The 21,538-nt window shown below is 36.8% G+C and overlaps 1 protein-coding gene and 1 long non-coding RNA gene across 2 annotated transcripts in view; one reads left to right on the top strand and one right to left on the bottom strand.

The window, feature by feature from the left end:
- LOC108717438 (CUB and sushi domain-containing protein 1) overlaps positions 1–21,538 on the bottom strand; it is a 786,063-nt gene that overhangs the window by 53,939 nt on the left and 710,586 nt on the right. The window contains exons 50-53 of the mRNA XM_041564732.1: positions 12,148–12,342; positions 11,518–11,691; positions 10,638–10,811; positions 2,902–3,075 (exon numbers count right to left, since the gene is read on the bottom strand). Of these exons, the coding sequence (XP_041420666.1) occupies positions 2,902–3,075; positions 10,638–10,811; positions 11,518–11,691; positions 12,148–12,342 (717 nt within the window). The remainder of the gene's footprint in view (positions 1–2,901; positions 3,076–10,637; positions 10,812–11,517; positions 11,692–12,147; positions 12,343–21,538) is intronic.
- LOC121394258 lies at positions 14,338–18,832 on the top strand. Its single transcript, XR_005961593.1, has 3 exons — positions 14,338–14,658; positions 16,346–16,417; positions 18,632–18,832. It is a non-coding gene; the product is annotated as an uncharacterized LOC121394258 (long non-coding RNA).

Genomic DNA, 21,538 nt, shown 5'->3' with positions numbered 1-21,538 from the left:
ACACAGTCATAGGAAGAAATAGACAATGTATCAAAATTGACAAAAACACATTTAAGTATTCATTTTAATTGATTTTGATTTAATATTTTTCAAATACCACAAAAAATGTGTATAAAGGTATGGGATCCTTTATCTGCAAACCCTGCAAATCCAGAAAGCTCCAAATTCCAGGAAGGCCACCTCCCATAGACTCCATTTTAATGAAATAATTATAATTTATTAATAACTTTTTAATTTTTCTCTATAAAAATTAGACAGTTAGATTTATTATGTGGTGTAAAAAAACAATTGAATAATTCGCCCAAAATTACGTAATTTTAAATTGCTTTCTCTTTGAGCAACTGCCACCAGAACTGCGGTAAAAAAGTCCAAAGCAGTGTAAAATAACGACAGCAAAGCTGGCGTTCGCATGGCATAAAATAAAGCACACTTTGATATATTTGCAATTTATTTTACACAGCTTTTTACAACATTTTTCAGCGAATTTAATTTACACAGCATAATAAATAGGCCCCTTAGGCTTCACCCCAATGAAGATATAATTAATCCTTGTTGGAGACAAAACAATCCTATTGGGTTTATTTAAAGTTTAAATGATTTTTAAGTAGAGCTATAGATCCAATTTACAAAATGATCCCTTATTCAGAAAACCTCAGGCCCCAAGCATTCTAAATAAAATGTCCCACATCTCTACCATTTTTAGGAAAATTGAAAAATAAATATAAGTACAGGTATGGGACCTGTTGTGCAGAATGCTTGGCACTTGGAGTTTTCTGGATTACTGCTTCTTTCCTTATGTCTACTAGAAAATCATGTAAATATTAAATAAACCCAATAGGCTGTCTTTGCTTCCAATAAGGATTATTTATATCTTAGATTGGATCAAATACAGTTATGGGACCTGTTATCCAGAATGCTCGGGACCTGGGGTTTCCCGGATAACAGATCTTTCCATGATTTGGATCTTCATACCTTAAGTCTACACTAGAAAATAATGTAAACATTAAATAAACCCAATAGGCTGGTTTTGATACCAATAATGATTAATCATATCTTAGACTGGATCACGTACACTGTACTGTTTTATTATTGCAGAGGAAAATGAAATAATTTTTTAAAAACTAGTATTATTTGGATGAAACAGAGTCTATGGGAGATGGCCTATCCGTAATTCAGAGCTTTCTGGATAACAGGTTTATGGATAACAGATCCCATACCTGTACAAGGTACTGTTTTAGTATTAAAGAGTAAAAGGAAATAATTTTAAAAAATTTGGATTATTTGGGTAAAATGGAGTCTATGGGAGACAGCCTTTCTGTTATTTGGAGCTTTCTGGTTAACGGGTTTCTGGATAACTAATCTCTTGCCTGCAGTATCTAAAGGCAGCAGTAAAACAGAAGTATCACAGTTCCATTATATAATGCCATATGCTTTCCTTCTTTTACTTAAAAGAACAATCTGGCATTTTAGGGCACGCTTGTTTTAAAATATTTTGCAATTCAAATCTTATTTATTGCCTAGCTCTTCTTCTCAGGTGATGGCATTTTTGATGCATTCTGTGTAAAAGTCTTTTGCTCGTATAAGGTAAAACTTGTTGCTGTACTTTTTAAATGATTATGAGCTATAATACATTTTGAACTTAGCATCTTTAAGACACAACAGAGCCAGTTGCAATATTCAATAGAGTGCTTTGATGTAACAAAACATCATACAGAGTATAACTCAAGTATTTCAGAAAAGTTTGGATAAATGAATCCTACTGTTAATGAATTCTAAACCATGTAGATAGTCTATTTGTGCTGTAGAATTTAGTTCAAAAGTCAATGCTGGAGGGAAAGTACAATCACAGTATAATGATCTGCAGTGTAGGAAACAATGAAATATATAGAGTTTTTGAAAATTACTCATGCTTATATAGAGGAGCTGAGGACCTGAGCACAGTGCAGCTTAATATAATAAAGTTTGCATTCACATTATCTGGGCATGGCAATCACTGTCTGTCATCTTCCCTTTCTCTTTACTGCAATCTGCTTTAAAAGTAGTTTTTCTCTAGCTGTCGTGTTGCTTGTATCTAAAGATGAGAAAACTGGCTTCTCTGGATCATTTTATGTGAATGATTCATAGATTGATATAGTTCACAAAACGTGTCAACTCATTTGTGAATCCCAATCGGTGTGCCACAATTCTCCACTTGTTCATATATCTGCTCGTGGTTTAGGTCTTATTTAAACCTAAAATATTACTCATTTCATGGGTACAGAAAGAAGAATCACCAAAGGTAACAGATATGATATATTTCATTCCCATCAAAGATATGCATCAGCATAACGTTTCAGCTATGGGAAGAATTGCTCAAGATTTAATGAACTAACCATCTTTTTTGGGGGTTGTCTGAATACCAGTACTGATGTCTTGCATATTGATCTTTCTAAAAAAAGCATTGCAGTTATTCATTGCATTGTTTCCTCTTCTGTCAATGTTTATTGACATAAGCTAGGTCCAGCAGTTATCAAGGTTAGGTCCAGATTGGCTTCAACTTCATATGCCTGCCAATACTGTAGGTACACTTTTGATATAGAATTTTGGTAGAGCATTGAGTAGGGGCCAATGGAGGGGACTTAGATGGGGTGGAGAGTTTTGGAGTCACATAGAGGGGGCCTGGATTGGGGGGGGTTGTTCTCCTATAAATATTTTGGTGTTATTATGGCTATATCCTATAAATTATTGGTTATAATTAGTGCTTAGTGATGTAACTTCTGTCACATGGCTTAATGAACCACCTTTTGTGAAATATGATGATATTAGAAGTCACCATGGCCTTTAGCTTGTGGTCATGAAATGCCTCAATGACTTAAAATACCCTTTTCTTTAAGAATAGGGGGTACATTATTTCACACTTACCTCTGCAATGGGGAAGAGGACTGCTCCACAATCCATTACTGCGACATTGTGCTTGATTGGCACCCTTAAGTACATAACCTATGTTGCATGTAAAGTTTACAACATCATTCAAGTTGAACTCACTTCCACTAGTAACTCCATTGGTAGGATTACCTGGGTGACCACAAGTAATTGCTGTAAAAAAAGAGAGGAAGAGAACAAATGATTTTGTCTAACTAATAAACTTATTTTCATTTCTAATTCTCTTTAAATGTAATATACAATTACTGTCATCTTATTGAATACCCAGTTGTTCTCGGTAACATGATATTCTTGAGTACATTATGAAGCGCAATCCTATTTGATTTAAAACATTAAATCAATCCTAGACTATAATTTGTTATAGGTCAGATAGGACCAGTGATGCCAAGTAGACCTACTCAACTGATGTCAGGTCATTAGGAATAAGAACAGTGGATTTCCTAATGAGATAATATGGCATTTGTAGTTGTCAGGTCCTTCATGATTCTAGTTCATTAAGACCTTACATTCACTGTATAAAAGACAAGCTACTTACATATATCTGATAATGTTGAAATAAAATTCAACCTGTGATTTGAAACAAATGTCCAATCCAGCAACATGTACATAACATGTACTACAAGAGAAATGGAGCAATACAAACTACTCTTAAAGGAGCACAAATCCCTACTTTACAAACTATTATTATTTGTGTAATTATGTAATGACTGAGCATTTCAATACCTTGGTGTGTAATGTCACTACACTGTGGTGATTTCACGTCAACCTCTCCCCGTTTTAACCCGTCTCTAGAGTTTCAAATTAAATAGTGTGTTTAATCTACAGCAATCTGCAACAGATGTATTCCCAAACTGAATGCTTTAAAACTTAATTCACCTACTTTTAGCCCTGTCTGCTCTGTAAGGAAATTTAAACGCACTAAATAGTCTCCCAGCTAGTGTCTTGTTTTGTACCAACAGGGAGTTTTTATTCACAACCATTGCTAATTAGAGACAATTAATAAAAAAGGTCTCAGCTTGACAGTGAAAACGTTTTTCTGCAGTCATGATTTGATTCTTGGGTATGGAAAATGTGCTATTTTACATTATGTTTCTGTTTTTTTTATCCTTGGCTATCTCAGAAAATAGTTCAATCAGTGAACAGCATCTGCCTATCCTGCCTGTCTCATACAGAGGCATATATGATATCAGATTCAATGAGACACTTGTCAGTGTCAGACTTGTTTGTAGCATAAAATATAAATAGCAATAACTGTTGAAGTTTGCATTTGGTGACTGCAGAAGGAGAAAACTACTTATGTATGTTATTTCTATATGTGAAAATGTATTTTGTAAAACTAATAATACTGTAAGTATGGTGTATGTTTCCGAGGCTGAGTTGTTTAGAAGACAGTACAATATATATACATAAGGTTTGATATAAGGTATATCAAAATAATGTTTAAAATTATAATGTGTAAATTGTACTCTTGCTGAAGATCGTGCAATATATTTTTGCACTAAATTATATATATGAATTATTTTTAAAAGTTATATTTTATAACTTGCCTGTGACATCTTAAATAAATGTGATATAAATTGTTCATGAAAATACTATTCATGTAGCAAAAATAACTTATACAATTTCACAAAATGACTCATGTAGATATGCTTGACTTTTTTTAATGCAAGATTATACTCTGCAAAAATGAAAATGAATGACTGTCCAAAATGATTCTAGCAATCTTGCCACTGCATGTAAAATGAAGAATCATATAATGACACTTCATTTAGCTGAGTTTCATCTGAAGATGACTTAGTGATATGCTTGTTTGTGCCACTCACTTACAGAATAAACTGTATCTGATAGAAGTAATACAAGATGTGATAAAGAATATGCTGCTATAAAATATGATATTACCCTGGGAAATAAGTCCTAATAGAAAAATTCTCAATTGAGCTAAACAGAAGATACACACTACACTATAGCTGCAGCATTACCAATAATAATTGAGAACAGTAGCTACTTTACTATGTGGTTGACTCCACTTTGAGGTACCAAATGCATTGTGCATTGGTTCCATGCTGGATACCAGTTAGAGTAAGACTTGGGAAGAGGGATTTATTGTTTCTTGGATGGTAACTATAGAAGGGTGACTAACAGTCCTATTTTCATATACAGTATAAAATCCGGCATCTGGAAACCCATTATCCAGAAAGCTCCAAATTACGGGAAGACTGTGACCCACAGACTCCATTATAATAAAATAACTCAAATTTGTAAAAACAATTTCCTTTTTCTCTGTAATAATAAACAGTACCTTGTAATAAATAATAGTACATTGTACTTCATCCCAACTAAGATATAATACATCCTTATTGGGTACAAACCTGTAAGGGGACTGGTCCACAGCTCGTCTAAATCAACAGATTCACCATTTTGGCTGAAGATGCTGGGGAGGACAGCTCTGAACTGGCATGTATGGAGCAGGCTTACTCTCAGAGCACCCTGGGAAGCAGTATCTCCAATAGGGGTGGTGGGGGAGTGCAAAGAAGGATAGGCAGGATTTAGTCATAGGTAATTCAATTATTAGAAAGGTGGATAGGGTAATCTGTCACAAGGACCCTACATGCCAAGTCTGCTGCTTGCCTGGTGCTAGGGTTCGGCATGTGGTGGAATGAGTGGACAAATTATTGGAAGGGGCTAGGGAAGACTCTTGGTACACATACGTGCCAATGACAAAGTTAGAGGAGTTTGTGGAGTCCTTAAAAATTATTTTAAAAAAACTTTATGGAAAGTTCAGGGCGAGGATTCTAAGGCAATGTTCTCAGAGATTTTACCTGTGCCACGAGCAACGTTAAGAAGACAGTGGGATCTTAGGGAGATTAATGTGTGGTTCAGAGATTTGTGTAGAGAGGAGGGTTTTGGGTTTTTGGAGAACTGGCCTGATTTCTCATTCGGCTTCCGATTTCTTTGCTAGGGTTGAGTTGCACCTCAATGATGATGGTGCAGCATATGGTACTGCCAGACTTCATATAATTGAAGGAATGATGAATGGAGAAATTTGCCGGGACATTTTCAATAATAGGCTGCTGCCATCTACCAAAATGCTGAAGATGAAATGAGGGTGGACATTTCAGCAAGACAATGATCCCAAATGCACTCCCAAGGAAAGTCTCAAACTATCAATTGATTTGCCAAAAGAAGACCACATAAATGTCCACATCATTTGACTTTTTACAGATATAACTGCATATTTATTTTTCATTTGTTTATTTTAATAATTTAATTGTAGTAAATCTGCTGTTAGTTTTGTATTGTATAGCTCTACACTTTGTTCAAATTATAGTATCTCCCCTTGCTTTCCTATGCATCCTGCATGCACAAAAGGAATCCTACTGTTAATAATGCATTTTCATATTAGGTGCAGTATGTGCATTCTCTAGTTAGCAGAGAACACTACTGGGAATAAAATAATCAATGTCCCCATACAGCTTTACAGCAACACACTATTTATTTTGATTCCATAAACAGTTTGGAGCAGCAGCTTGGATGATTCTTTTCTCATCATTCTATGGAACATTGAACTGCTAACTATTGTCTGTGAATATTGCTTCTGGCATCTTCCTGGATTTGGCACATGTTTTAATTTATGAGATTATTTTTAATATATATTGCCTGTCACTACAGGAATTTAATTTTTACTCACTTAGAAGAGTGAATTTTTGTTCACTCATAAAAAGTTAGGTACACTTGCTTGATAATACAGTTTTTGCATATTTTCTTTTTCACCACATTCAGAGGTCTCACAGCACTAACATCTAAGCCAAATCTATATGAGAATATCTGAAACATGAGCTGATACCATGGGGCAAATTTACTAAAGGGCGAAGTGACTAACGTTAGCGAAAATTCACCAGCGTGACATCATTTCGGTACTTCACTGATTTACTAACAGATGCTGGCGTCACTTCACTAGCGAAGGAGATAGACTCTAGCACTACTTCGCACTCTTACGCCAGGCAAAGTTTCGCTCTGGCGAAAGAGTGTAAATTCGCAAATTCCCTAAGATGCACATTTTACTAAGCATTACCTGTTCTGCCAGACTTGCCTTCGCCAGACTAGGCGAAGTGCAATGGAATGTATAGGGCTTCTTCAATTTTTAGTTTTTCTAAGTCCCAAAAAACGCTGGCGTCTTTTAGTTTTTTCAGGTGATAGGCTGCAAAAGTCCGTACAATTTTTTTTGGGTACCCCGGGCTCCCCCATACATTTCCTACCATATGGCGCATAAACTATACACTGGGCACATGTGTAGGGCATTATAACAACGCTATGTCATTTTATTAAGGTTTCCCTGGGCTTGTGTAGTGTAATGTATTTGCTGCAACATATACGTCCATTCCACTTTAACTACCCACCGTATGAAAATTAGCCAACGCTAGAGCAACTTCGCTTAGCTTGGCGCAGTATGCTAGCACAACTTCGCCAGACTTCGGCGCCCTGGATGCAACTTCGGATTTTAGTGAATTAGCATTGTCCTGGCTCATCTACACCTGGCGAAGTGTTGCGATGTGAGTGAAGCCGTCGCTGGTGAATTTACGGAGATTAGTGAATTTGCCCCCATGTCTGAAGGAATGACTGCTTTTGGGACACCAAAAATGAAAATGATTAATTTGATGTGGCAAATTATCTATATCTATACAGTGACTACGTTTTTTTTTAAAATAAAAGCTTAGTTTTTACAGCAGAAAAATGTAAAAGTATTTCTTTTAATAAAATTGTCACGCTGTCAAGCTATGTTGCCACATTTTTGAAAAAACAAAAGACTGGATGAGCCTTATGATTAAGCACCTTATTGACATTTGTGTTTCCTGGTGGTATTGGCTCTAAAGCAGTGCCAGGCCAAGTTTGTCTGGAGCCCTAGGCAACCCGGCCGACCATGCCGGCCCTCCTTGTGCGCACGTGTGAATAAGCGTTGGTCTGGGGAAGCGCTCATGCACTAAAAAGTGCGCCCACACAACAGTGAAGTGTGCATCCACAGAAGAGTGCATGCACAGAATTTCTCCTGCAGTTGGGGGTTCACTAGGGTCCGAGCTAGGGGAAGGTGTCAGAAGAGGTAGGTGCTCTTCTGCCTTCCCGTAGTTCCAGCCATGCTCTAAAGGACTGCTTATTTAAACATCTGATTGTCGGATGTGGGTAGAACATGTCATCAATAGCTTTTTTTCTTTGTGCCATTCGAGTAAATTTGCTAGGGGATGGGGCAAATATTGCTAAAACAGTGCTGTCAATTTGTCATTAAAATACTCTATATGATTTACTGAAAGACATGAAATAGGTTTTCTTAGAGGCCTCCATGGTCTGCTTGGTAGCACTAAAAATATAGGTTCTGAGATGCAGAAAAGTCATAGGGAGAGTCTTCATGGGTTTATTCAGCAAAGTTTCCCAAGGGATATATATATATATATATATATATATATATATATATATATATATATATATATATATATATATATATATATATATATCATTGCACCAATTCTACACCATAAATATCTAGCCTTTGGAACTATAGCTACTTTTCATTACTCATTACTTTCTATCCAGGCCCTCTCCTATTCATCTTCCAGTTTCTCATTCTAAACATTGCCTGGCTGCCAAGTTAAATTGGTCCCTAGCAACCAGATAACTGTTGAAATTCCAAACTGCAGAGTTGTTCAACAGCTTAGTCCTTATATTTATTTAAAGGGATCTTGTCATCAGAAAACATGTTTTTTCAAAACGCATCAGTTAATAGTGCTACTCCAGCAGAATTCTGCACTGAAATCCATTTCTCAAAAGAGCAAACAGATTTTTTTATATTCAATTTTGAAATCTGACATGGGGCTAAACATTTTGTCAATTTCCCAGCTGCCCCCAGTCATGTGACTTGTGCCTGTACTTTAGGAGAGAAATGCTTTCTGGTAGGCTGCTGTTTTTTCTTCTCAATGTAACTGAATGTGTATCAGTGGGACATGGGTTTTTACTATTGAGTGTTGTTCTTAGATCTACCAGGCAGCTGTTATCTTGTGTTAGGGAGCTGCTATCTGGTTACCTTCCCATTGTTCTTTTGTTTGGCTGCTGGGGGGAAAAAGGGAGGGGTGATATCACTCCAACTTGCAGTACAGCAGTAGTGATTGAGTGATTGAAGCTTATCAGAGCACAAGTCACGTGACTTGGGGCAGTTGGGAAATTGACATGTCAGATTTCAAAATTGAATATAAAAAATCTGCTTGCTCTTTTGAGAAATGGTTTCAGTGCAGAATTCTGCTGGAGCAGCACTATTAACTGATTCATTTTGAAAAAATGTTTTCTCCCATGACAGTATCCCTTTAAATGTAATGTCAGGAGTATACAGTTTTTTAATGCATGGCAACATACTACAAGAGTACCATTTATGACAGTTTTTCTTTGTCTCTAAACCATACAGTTTATATTTTGAGGTAATTTGTACAGCAGTTATAGATTTGCTGATCCAAAACTCAGTGTTTAATAGATATTTCAAAAAGTGCTTATCTGAAGAAAACACATGAAACACCTATAAAATATTGCTAGGATAGAAATGGAAGACATTTAATAGACTTAAGTACTTCAAATACAGCGCTTCAAGGAAAAAGTAACACATTTTCCTTAAACAGACTGCTACAGTAAGAAAAAACCCTTCTTTGCACATCTTTGTATACATAGGGTCTGCGTGGTATCACCATTTTGCTGGACTCATATCAGAAATTCTCAAACAACAGCAGTAGTGCAATTAAATTTTATGACCTCTAATGGTGCTCATACTTTATTTCATGTACATTTTGTCCTGCTTGTTTAAAAGCCAGCACATTTTCACACCTGAATACTATAAAAAAAATTAGTGCCAGGCAAATAAATCAGCATCCAATGTGTGATAAGACAGATTTAGACCAGTCTTTGTTTAAGACAATGTTGTGGACTACACTCCCACAGCAAAATTAACAGCATTATTTATTTATCATGTAGAACATGGGAAAACAAATGCACTAGACATTCTTACAAAAGGAAAAGTATGTGCACTTTAACCTTCACAGGCCTCATTATTTCTTTTGCTGATGAAACCCTGTGTGCAGGTTGAAGCACATATGTTTATGCTTTTATAGCATATATACTGTAAACTGCACACATTTCCAGTTATGTTCATTGCATTTGGTAGCGTTTTCTGTCAATGATATTTGCAAATATCAAAGGGCACTGTGCAAGGCCAGTCTATGCACCAGAAATAGGACAATTTACTTTTGCAGTAATGAATGGGAATTGTGCAAGATAGCTCTATGCACCACTAATTATATTACTTTGCACCCAAATTAATCCTAACAGTGCATATACAACTGAGGTTAAAAGTGATGAAAACTAATATGAAAAGAATCCATACATTCATAGTTTATTTTTTAATTTTGTGTAATTCTGTAATGAATTATTTCCATGACCCCCCATTTCTTTTATTCTTCCTTTGTTCTACTTCATCTACCATCATGTTTCTGTAATGCTGCACTAATTTCTTTCCTCCCCATCCACCCGACCTTTTGTTATTTTTCCTTTGTTTTACTTCAACTACCTATGCCAATACTGAGGGGAAATGGAAAAACATCAACCACGGGCATTTAAGACCTTTACAATGCATCATACAAAACAAACATATCAATCTCTGCTGCTAAAATCAAATTCAGAATACTCACGGACACAAACTGGTGCTTTTCCAGACCATTTGTGATCTTGAAGACATATACGAACTGAAGTTCCAACCAGACGGAAACCCAGATTACACTGATAAACAACAGTATCCCGATAACTGAAACCGTCACCACTTATATGACCATTAACGATAGGATCTGGGGAACCACAATGGCCAGCTAAAAGAATACAAAAACACAAAATTCAACAACAATCTCAAATAAAGAAATCTCAGAAAATACAGAAAAAGCAAGCAATACTCAGTTAATTAATTAAGTAATTAATTATATAACCTCTCTATTTAATTTTATTGCACAGTAAGTACAGTTTCAGAAATATGTCAGAATTTAAATACAATTACTGGTTTCAAAGGTTTTACTCCATGCCTAAAGAAGCTGCTCTTTACAAAATGTTCCAGTCAAGAATCAATTGCAAGTACCTTACTCTTTCAAGCACATGTGCATTTAAGCATGCTCTAGTAAAGAAGCCATGATGATGGCAACAGTAGATACACTGGAGTTTTGACTTGGGGTTGCATCCGGGTATCTACAGTATATGTGTTTTAAAAAGCATCTTGTTAAGAGAAAGTATTTCAGTTTGGTTATTTGTGCACTTGTCCAACAATCATGACAAAAGTATTTTACAGACACTGGATATTTTGTCCGGTTCTTTAAGAAATGGCTAGCTCTTAAGAAAGACTGACTCAGGACTTAAACTAATTCATGTGATTTCAATTACAAGTCTTCTAAAATACATAAACTCCACAGTGTAGCCATTGTGTGTCATACCTGCAATATGAAATGTAATATTATCAGAAAATAATGCATTTCATTTGCTTTAGCATATTACATTTACTTAAAATAGTGACATTGTTTTAAAGTATACCTAGGCATCTTGTTTCAGCACCACTCCAGAGGCCATTAGCCAGACACTCTCTTACGTGAGATGCAGCAAGTGTGTAACCAGTATTACACGTAAATATAGTAGTAGCTCCATATACATTTAAAGTTCCAATTTTGTTCCCATTTGGTGGTGAAGGTAGATCGCCACATGAAATAACTGCAAACAAAATGATGACAATTATTATTGACTTCAATAAAGGTATCTTGAATTTAATAAGTGACAGTTATGTTTCACCTTATATTACAATGTCTGAAATATCAAAATGGAATATCAGTGATCAAAATGATATTTCATTTTGATATGTCAGACATTGTAATATAAGGGGAAACATATTACATCTATTACATATATTTCCATGACAAAGTGCCCCTCTACATGAAGGTAGAAATTGGTAGCTTTCTTACTTACCAAGAAATAACTTTTGAAATGGTATACACTCACTCAGTGCCCCTGCTTGTTAATCTAGTTTATTTTTAACCTTTCCATTGACTATACCTGTATATATTGGGTTCAAACAGAGCCGCATTTTAAGCTGGTAGGCCAGAACCCCCCCCCCCCAGATGATCAAAGAAGTTTTACATTTTTATGCTTCAATGGATTTATTATATATACCTTTACAGCTTGGCTTTTGATCAACTCCACTCCAAGTTCCATTAGCTCTACACTGCAGAAGCCTTATTCCACCAAGATAATAACCAGGACTGCAACTCAGCAAGACTTGAGAACCATATTCATTTAAATAGCCTGAGACCAGCCTCCAAGTGACATGTTCGGAAAGCTGAGTTTCGATACTTGGACAGATAATGGCTGCAAAACAACAGTTATTATGTTACCATATCAATAAACATGTTATGAAACAATACAAAGGGATAGTTATGGGCGAATTTGGTCCGTTTTGCTTCGCTGAAAAATTTGCGAATTTCACACGAAACTATCGAAACGGCGAAAAATTAGCAAAACGGCGCCGGCTTCCTTTTTTTCTATGGTGCATTTTTTTTTGACGCCGGCGAATTTTCACGCCCGTTTTGCGAATTTATTTGCCGGCGGTGAATCGCGCAAATTCACAGTGAATTGCGCAAATTCACAGTGGACCTGTGGTGCAGTCTCAATCATTTCTGTACTGTAAATTCCATATAAAGCAGACTCTGTAATGATCTAGTCATCCATACAATTCTATTCATTATCTCTCATTAACCTCATGGTAAAATACAGTACCAGCTTGTGAGAACAGTGATACTGTATATTAGATGGCAATAGAGGTCATTTAGGAACCCAGGTGCATTGTGCAAAGTGAAATATAATTGAATAACTGTAAACCATAATTGCACACAATGCAGCAAAATGGACACAATTGTACTTGCATTTTGACTAGTGATGAGTGAAACTGGTGCATTTTTGCGAAACCACTGAAAAATTTCTTTAATCTTGCCAAAATGCATTAGAGTCAATGGACAGATAAAATTACATTACATTTATATAATGATGCTATTGTTTTGCAATAGCATCTACTTTGTCCCACCTGGTTACCTGCAAGCCCCTTTCCACTATGCTACAATGCTTCTTCATAGAAATAAAAACACTCCCACATTGTCAAGTTCTTCCAAACACTGGACAGTTACATTTTTAATTTGTTGAAACAGAATGCATGGCGGACTTCGAGCACAGGTTTGCAAAAGTTTTTTTTTCCAAATCTCTTTTTATTATATTTTCAAAAGGGGAGAGGGTACAGAATGAAAAAAGGGGGAGGAGAGGGAGGGGAAAAAAAAAAAAAAATTGCACATCAATAGACTGTTGAGTACAGTGTAAGGTTATGTAACAAGTCATATCTCAAATACATATGAAACAAACAGAACCTAGATGGAGCGAGTTGGAAGGGTAGAATCGGTAAACAATGAATTTCGTAGAGTAAACGCATGTATGGAACATAATCAAGGCAGATTATAAAATTCAATCCAAGGACGCCATGTCTTTCTATAACTATCCATTGTATTATGTAATAAAGCAGTAACTTCTTCAAGTTTTCTGGTCTCCTCAACCAAGTTAGACCATTCACTAAGTGTAGGGGGATCCTGTGTTTTCCATTTCCTAGGAATCAGGGCAATAGCAGCCCTTAGTAAATGTTGTGATAGTTTGTCAGAGATAAAGTTGTTAGACCGGTTATCGAAATGAAATAGCATTAATGAAAAGTTGGTGTGATCGTATTTATATCCAGTGATCCTAAAAATGGAGCAGCATAGCTGCTCCCAATAGTTCGAAACTTTATCACAAGAAAACCAGACATGAGTGAAAGTGCCCAGGCCATTATCACATCTCCAACATTTGTTTGAAGAAGAAGGAAATATAGCGTGCAGTCTAGTGGGGACATAATACCATCTTGTGATGACTTTATATCTCATCTCTCTAATTCTAGAAGCCTTGGATGTTTTATGGACATTCGCCATAATTTTGTTTCTAAGAGGAACTGACAAAGTTATATCCAATTCCTTCTCCCAGAGATCAAAGTATTTCAGATTATACTGCAAGCTATTCTTTTGCAATAATTTATAAGTTTGAGAAAGGGGTCTAAGAACTGGAGATTGAAGAGATAAGAGGTTTTCCCATATAGTAGGTGATGAGGGTATGGTATTAGTATAAACTTTAGAGAGATAATTGTGAAGTTGATTATAACACCAAACATCTCTCGGATGGGGACCCCATCTCTTCTGAACCTCGCCCAGACTAATAATCCGCCCATTTTTATAAAAATCCGAGAGTTTGGTATCTCTATCGTTGAATGTACTCCATCTGTCAAATGCTTTGGTTTCCTGGCTGGGGGGAAAATCTGGATTTAGTAATAGTGGTTGAAGTAACGGAAAGGGATTAATTAACTTGTAAACCTCCTTATATTTATACCAAATCTCCAAAGTCGCCATAACCGTAGGATGGGATCTAACAGTCTTAGGAACATTCTGTTTCTGGGACCACAATAGGTTACTTAGTGGAATTACTGTCGTAGCCTGCTCAATATTGATCCATACTTTATCTTTGTTTTTCAGATACCAATGAAAGGTTCTTACCAAATGAACAGAGATATAATAACGAAAAGGATCGGGTAGGGCTAGGCCGCCCCTATCCTTTGCTAGGGTAAGCATTTCCTGTTTAAGTCTTGGAGTCTTGTCGTCCCAAATAAATCGGTTGAACAGGCTTTTGACCTTGGCAAAAAATGTTTTAGGGATTTTTATAGGCAGAGTTTGAAATAAATATAAAATTTGTGACATAATTGACATTTTAATGGCTTGAATCTTTCCAAACCACGAAAGCCCTAAAGTCTTCCAGGAATTCAATTGGGTAGTTAATTTGTTCAATAGGGGGGGAAAGTTCAGTTGATAGAGATCTGTCAAGTTAGCGGAAATCTGTACACCCAAGTACTTAATACTATTTGGGGCCCACTGAAAGGGAAAATTATTCACAAGAGAGTGTTTCTCAACAGTAGTCAGATTTATATTTAACGCTTCCGATTTACTCAAGTTAACTTTAAAATTTGATAGCTTACCAAATCTTGACAGCAGCAACATAATATTTGGGAGAGTGAGAATGGGTTTGGTTAGAAAAAGTAAAAGGTCATCAGCGAATGCTGCGATTTTATGCTCAGATGTACCTACAACAAGTCCAGCAATGTCTTCATTATTTCTTATATGGGCCAATAGTGTCTCCATGACCAAGACGAAAAGAATAGGCGAAAGGGGGCATCCTTGCCTGGTGCCATTTTTAATGAGAATCGGTTGGGAAAGGGTGTTGTTAATTCTAACTCTAGCTGTAGGGGTATGATATAGAGCTGCAATTCTTTGGATGAGTATTTCACCTAGCCCAAAGCCCCTCAATGTTTGATAGAGAAAGTTCCAAGAAACTCTATCAAAAGCCTTTTCGGCGTCAGTTGTTAAGATCATTGAAGGAATATGTTTTTGTTTGGCATAATGAATTAGTGAAATAACTTTAAAAGTATTATCTTTGCCCTCTCTGCCTGGGACAAAGCCTGCTTGATCCACATTAATCAGCTGGGGTAATATATTTTTCATACGGTTAGCAATAATTTTTGCGTAGATTTTAATATCCACATTAATAAGAGATATTGGTCTGTAGCTAGAGCAAGTTAAAGGGTCCTTACCCGGTTTGGGTATTACCGTAATGTGAGCTTCTTTCGCCTGAAGAGGAAATTGATTACGGGTGTCAATAGATTGAAAATAAGTAAGCAAGTGTGGAGATAGCTCGGTAGAGTAGACCTTGTAATACAGGGAATTGAAACCGTCTGGCCCCGGGCATTTATTTGCGGGGATAGAATGAATGGTATCGAGCAGCTCCTGTTTGGTGAAAGGGCCATCTAGAGATTGAGCCTGCGACTGAGTTAGAGTAGGCAACTTAGCTTCTTTAATAAATTTATCTATCTCCTTCCTGGGATTAATTGGAGCATTGATATTTTCCAGACCATAAAGATCCTGGTAAAATTGTTGGAAACAATTGGTAATATGAGGCGTTAAATGGTGAATAGATTGGGTTTTGTCTTTAATGGCGGGAATAAAAGTATTAGGCTGTAATTTCTTTAAGATGCCAGCGAAATGTTTTGTGCTCTTATCACCCAATTCATAAGTTTTTTGCTTACACCTCAGATAGGCCTTATATGAGAACTGATCTAATAGTGCTTTCAATTGAATCCTTTTCTCTTCTAGTAGTTTGAGGGTGGACAGAGCAATAGATTGTTTATGCGTCTGTTCCAATATAGCTATATCTGACAATAGTGATTTAACCTTAAGTTCCCTGTTTTTTTTTAATCTAGAGCATAGAGCTATCAACTGACCTCGCAGGACACATTTGTGAGCTTCCCAAAGAATCCCAGGGTTGGTATCAGGTAAGAAGTTTTCTTTAAAGTAATTCTCTATCATCTGACGTATTTCCTCTCTAGTCTCCTCTCTTAATAATATTGTACTGTTTAATTTCCAATTAAATACTGGTCTGCTAGCAGCAGGAATGGAGATAGTGACCACAACTGGAGAGTGATCTGATAGAGTAGTCTGAGCGATCGAAACATCTTTACAGTAGGTGAGCCAACTATGAGAAATGAATACATAGTCTATCCTGGAATAATTTAGGTGGGTTTTTGAGAAATGGGAAAAATCCCGTGTGTGGGGGTTCAAACATCGCCATACATCAGCTAATTGCATGTCATTTAAAGCTTTTTTAACTTTCTTCAGGCCTTTATAGGGAATATTACATTTCTTAGTAGAGGTGTCCAACAATGGGTTTAAAGGGATATTGAGATCACCCCCCAAAATAATGACACCTTCAGCAAATGAACGTAAAACGCCTAAAAAAGTACACAGAAATTTCACTTGTTCAGAGTTAGGAGAATAAACATTCGCTATAGTAATAGTTTTGTCGGCAATTTTCCCTTTTAAAATAACATATCTCCCTTCTTTATCCTTTACTTGATCTTTCACTACAAAGGGAACATCTCTATGAATTAATGTCATAACACCAGTACATTTTTTAACTGGATTATTACTCGTAGCAATTATAGGATAATGTTTAAGGGAAAGACGAGGGAGTTTACCTTCCTTAAAATGGGTCTCCTGGAGCAATGCAATTTTAGCCTTTAATCGGACACATTCATGAAAAATCTGCGACCTTTTGACAGGGTTATTTAACCCATTGACATTGTAGCTGATGATTTTACACTCCATAATAAAGCAATAAAGGATTATCAAAAAATTTAGTACCATACATCCATATCTGAAGAACTGAGTGCGAAAGTGTAGCACTTGTTACATACCTTATCCAGCATGGGGTGGGGGAGGGAAAGATAAAAGGTAAAGATAACTGGGAATTAGGGGTTAAAGTCATGGCCAAGCCAGTAGAATGCAGGGAACGAATCCCCTTCTGGCAGTGAAACCTAGTGGCCATAGAAATGTGGGGGGAAGAGTTTGTCACCAAGGGGCGACTGAACAAGGGGAAGCTCAGATATCAGAACTTATCTGCACATAAGGGCTCATAATAATATAACCGGGGGGGGAAACAGCAGCCTCATATAAAATACAATCAAGGTAGAATATAAAACCTAGTAACTTCAACAAAGGAATAATGATAATTATAATAATAATAAAAATAAATAAATAAAAAAGGAGAAATACTTTACGCATCAGAGGGCTGACCAAACTTGAAATCAGAAAAGATCATTTCAAAAAAAAAAGAATAGGCAAAGAGTCAGGTAAGTAGGCGTCTGAACGCAACCACAAATTAACCTTGGACAATAAAATCATTTAACTGATCCAATAGGTGATGCAAATCTTTCCCTGGAGCTCGCCGGTTTTGGGGTTCTTGGAGTACGCTTCGGGGTACGTTGAGTTGACCAATTACCTTGCAAATCAAAGTCAAACTCCTGTGTCGGGTTTGACTCTGCAGCCCATCCTGGTAGTGGCATCTGTGGAAGCTGTAGCTTTTTCCGAAACAATGAAGTATCCTCAGGGTGTCGAAGCATTACTTGGCCTCCATCTTTATTAACAATCAGGGCAAACGGGAATCCCCATCTGTATGGTAGGCTTTTTTCCCTTAGGATTTCAGTGATGGGTTTAAGTGCTCTTCTTTTCATTAGAGTCACACGAGAGACATCCTGGAAGAGTTTCAAATTGCATTCTTCAAAAGAAATAGTAGACATGCCTTTAGCTTTAAGTAAAATTTCTTCTTTGAGTCTAAAGCTGTTAAGACAGCAAAGCACATCTCTAGGGGCATTAAGAGGAGCAGCTTTAGGCTTCTGTACCCTGTGGGCCCTTTCGATTTCGATCGCCATATCAGGATCTCTCCCCAGAACGTTATTAAAAATTTGTAGCAGGGCAGGGAAGATTCCTTCAGTGGGGACATTTTCGGGTAGGCCTCTCACCCTAATATTATTTCTGCGACCCCTGTTTTCCATATCCTCCAACTGCCTCTGTAAATCAGTAATCGTGCGGGCTTGGGAGGTAACTTGGGTGTGGAGGGAGAAGTCATTCTGCATAAGTTTGGATTGATTAGTTTCCAAATCATCTGTGCGTTTGGAAATAGTTAACATGTCCCTTTTTATTTCTTGCAGCTCACCTTTCAGTGACGCAGTCATATCCTGAAGCATCTCCTTGATATCTGAGCGAGAGGGGAGATTAGCGAGGTAAGTTTGTATACTCACATTCTCATCCCCTTCGCCATCGCTGTCTTGATCAGAGGAGTCGTGCGCCATTTCAGAGAGCTGATCGCGTTCCACAGCAGCCGGCGCCATCTTGGAATGTGTGCGCTCATTTTTTTTCCGCACAAACAGCGGCGCCAGTTCCTGCTGGGATAAAGATTGTCGTCTCGCAGGGGTCTTCTCCCTTTCCGCCTTATTCTTGCCTGTTTTCCCCATGTTTAGGAAACAAGTAGAGCCTCTAACAGTGCAGATACGACGGAGCCTCTCAAACCCACAGCCGCATCACTCAGTGGCAAGACACGCCCCCCAGGTTTGCAAAAGTTATTGTAGCTGACAAACCTCAAGTTTTGCTGTGAAAAGTTTACTCATCCCTAGTTTTGATGCAAATCAGGTGCAGGTTGTGTCTTGCATTTACAGAGTGGGGGTTGCATCACACTTCGTTATTTCATTTCGGCTTAACAAAAGAGTTTACAGTTTATTTGCTAACACTGGTGCTGCAGTTTAGTAATCAGCAAGTAGCTTTTAACAGTCTGGTACAAGTTAGAAGATGAAGCCAAAGGTTCGATTGCTTTGGTTAACTGTGTTGGTGAAATGAAATACCTATATTAGTAACTCAGCCCATTTATATAAATTTACTTTTAAGTAAATTAAAATATGTAAACAGCCAATAGCGTAACTATCAGAGGAAGGTGAGATTACACCCAGGCCTGCACTCCCTTGGGGTCCGTCAGAGCTGTGTAAAAGGTACATCCCAGAAGGGAGAGCCAGGGATTTTTGGAGTCAGTGGGTGCGCAGCATGAAAGGAACTAGTCTATACTATGCAAGTGTAACCAGTACAGTAAGATGGAGCAAATAACCACACTTTTTTTTTGTACATTTCAGGTTTATATTTTCATATAGTTAGTCAATTATATTTCACTAATAATGTGCACAATAATGTGCCACATGCAGGGATGTACCATGTTGCCTTTCCTGGTCTATTTACATGGTAAGGACCTAGCTGCCTTGTTGCAAGGAAAAGAGAGAGAGAGAGACAGAAAGCGAGATTTCACACATAATAACAAAAACAGAACAGTGTTCATTTGTAAATAATAAAACTTCTGTTGCTATAGAGTGTTGGGAATAAATACTGTTCCTCTGCCTTGCAATATATGGGATGCAAGAAATTCTATTTTCGCTGACATGCTACTAGCAAGATTTCCAATAGCCCTCAAATAGGTGATGGATGGGTAGTATTTTAAAAATTCTCATTGGGGTATCCAATTACCTTGCTTTGGCTTGTGCATGGAAGAAATAGATAAGCAACAAAAGAGCTCCACTGGACCCACTGTCACCTATTGCTGTATTGTATTGTTGGATATATCTTTTTAACTAACATAATTAATAACTGACAAATATACTGAGAATTAGGGAATTTGTTTAATGTTTTTCCTACAGTCGTATTTCAGTATTATTAGTCTGCCACTTTTTAAATTAAATTAATAAAATCCTGACTCTTTAACAAATTGCAAATAACAATTTCTAAAATAAAATTCCCATAACCCCCAAAAACATTTAACACGGGTTATAACATGAAGTTTGTGTAACAGGAATAAATGATATGTTAATTAGTTTTTCCCTAGATGGTACTGTATGTTAATAAAATGCCTTTAATCAATAGAAACACTCCACATTTACTACTCAACTCTGCCTTTTAAAATGAAAAGTAAATTAAACTGTCAAGGCCATGTAATTGTCTTTTTGTTTTGGAAAGCTCTAATCAGTGAAGCTTTTATAAAATAACAATGATGAATATCTTCACATTCCTGCTTTCATAATATTGCAAACTCAATAAGAATATGTAAGTTGCTACATTTAATCAATTCTGTATAAACCAGTAAGCAGGACAGGCAGCTTTTTATCAAATGTATTGTGCACAATGTGTAATTAATATACAAACACAAAACCACTTTCTTGCTTCCTTTGTTTCCTTTGTAATTATTTTCATATTTCAATGTATATAAGGTTTTTAAGGTGAAAATACTTTTCATTTCAGCAACTAAAATGTATCTCCATACAATGTGTTGGTAATAGCATCATGTTGCGGGGATGCTCCTCTGAAGCAGGTCCTGGTACCCTTGTGAGGGTAGAGGGTTAAATAAATGAAGCACTGTACAGTAAAGTCCTGGAACAAAACCTAATGCAGTCTGAAAGAAACCTGAGCTGTGGGAGAATATTTGTCTTCCAGAAAAATGATGGACCTAAGCATAAAGGCACAAAATATACCCATACATGGCTTACAAAGAACACAGTCAGATGTCAATCCAATAGATAACTTAAAGGGATTCTGTCACAGGAAAACATGATTCTTTAAAAATGCATCAGTTAATAGCTCTGCTCCAGGAAAATCCTGCACTGAATTACATTTTTCAAATTGACAAACATTTTTTTTTATATTTAATATTGAAATTTAACATGGGGCTAGACGTGATAGTTTCCCAGGTGCCCTAAACCCTGTGACCTGTGCTCTAATAAACTTCAGTGACTCTTTACTGCTGCACTGCAAGGTGGGGTAATATCAACCTTCTCCCTTTCCCCCTGCAACCAATCAACAGAACAATGGGAAGGCAACCAGATATACCATCCAGTGGTAGTTATGTGAACTGTAGAAAGCAGTTGCATTTTGAAGTGCTGCCTCTTTCTAAAAGCAGAGGATCAGGCACAATGGCCTGAGATGGCAGCCCACACACCAATATTACAGCCTAAAAATCAATTTGTTGGTTCATGAATAACATATTAAATGGTAGAGTAAATTATTTGTAATGTAAACAATATCGTTTA

Source organism: Xenopus laevis, chromosome 5S (assembly GCF_017654675.1).
Source record: "Xenopus laevis strain J_2021 chromosome 5S, Xenopus_laevis_v10.1, whole genome shotgun sequence".
Taxonomy (NCBI): Eukaryota; Metazoa; Chordata; class Amphibia; order Anura; family Pipidae; genus Xenopus; species Xenopus laevis.
Note: the sequence above shows the minus strand (reverse complement) of the source record. Positions and strands in the feature narration are given on the sequence as shown.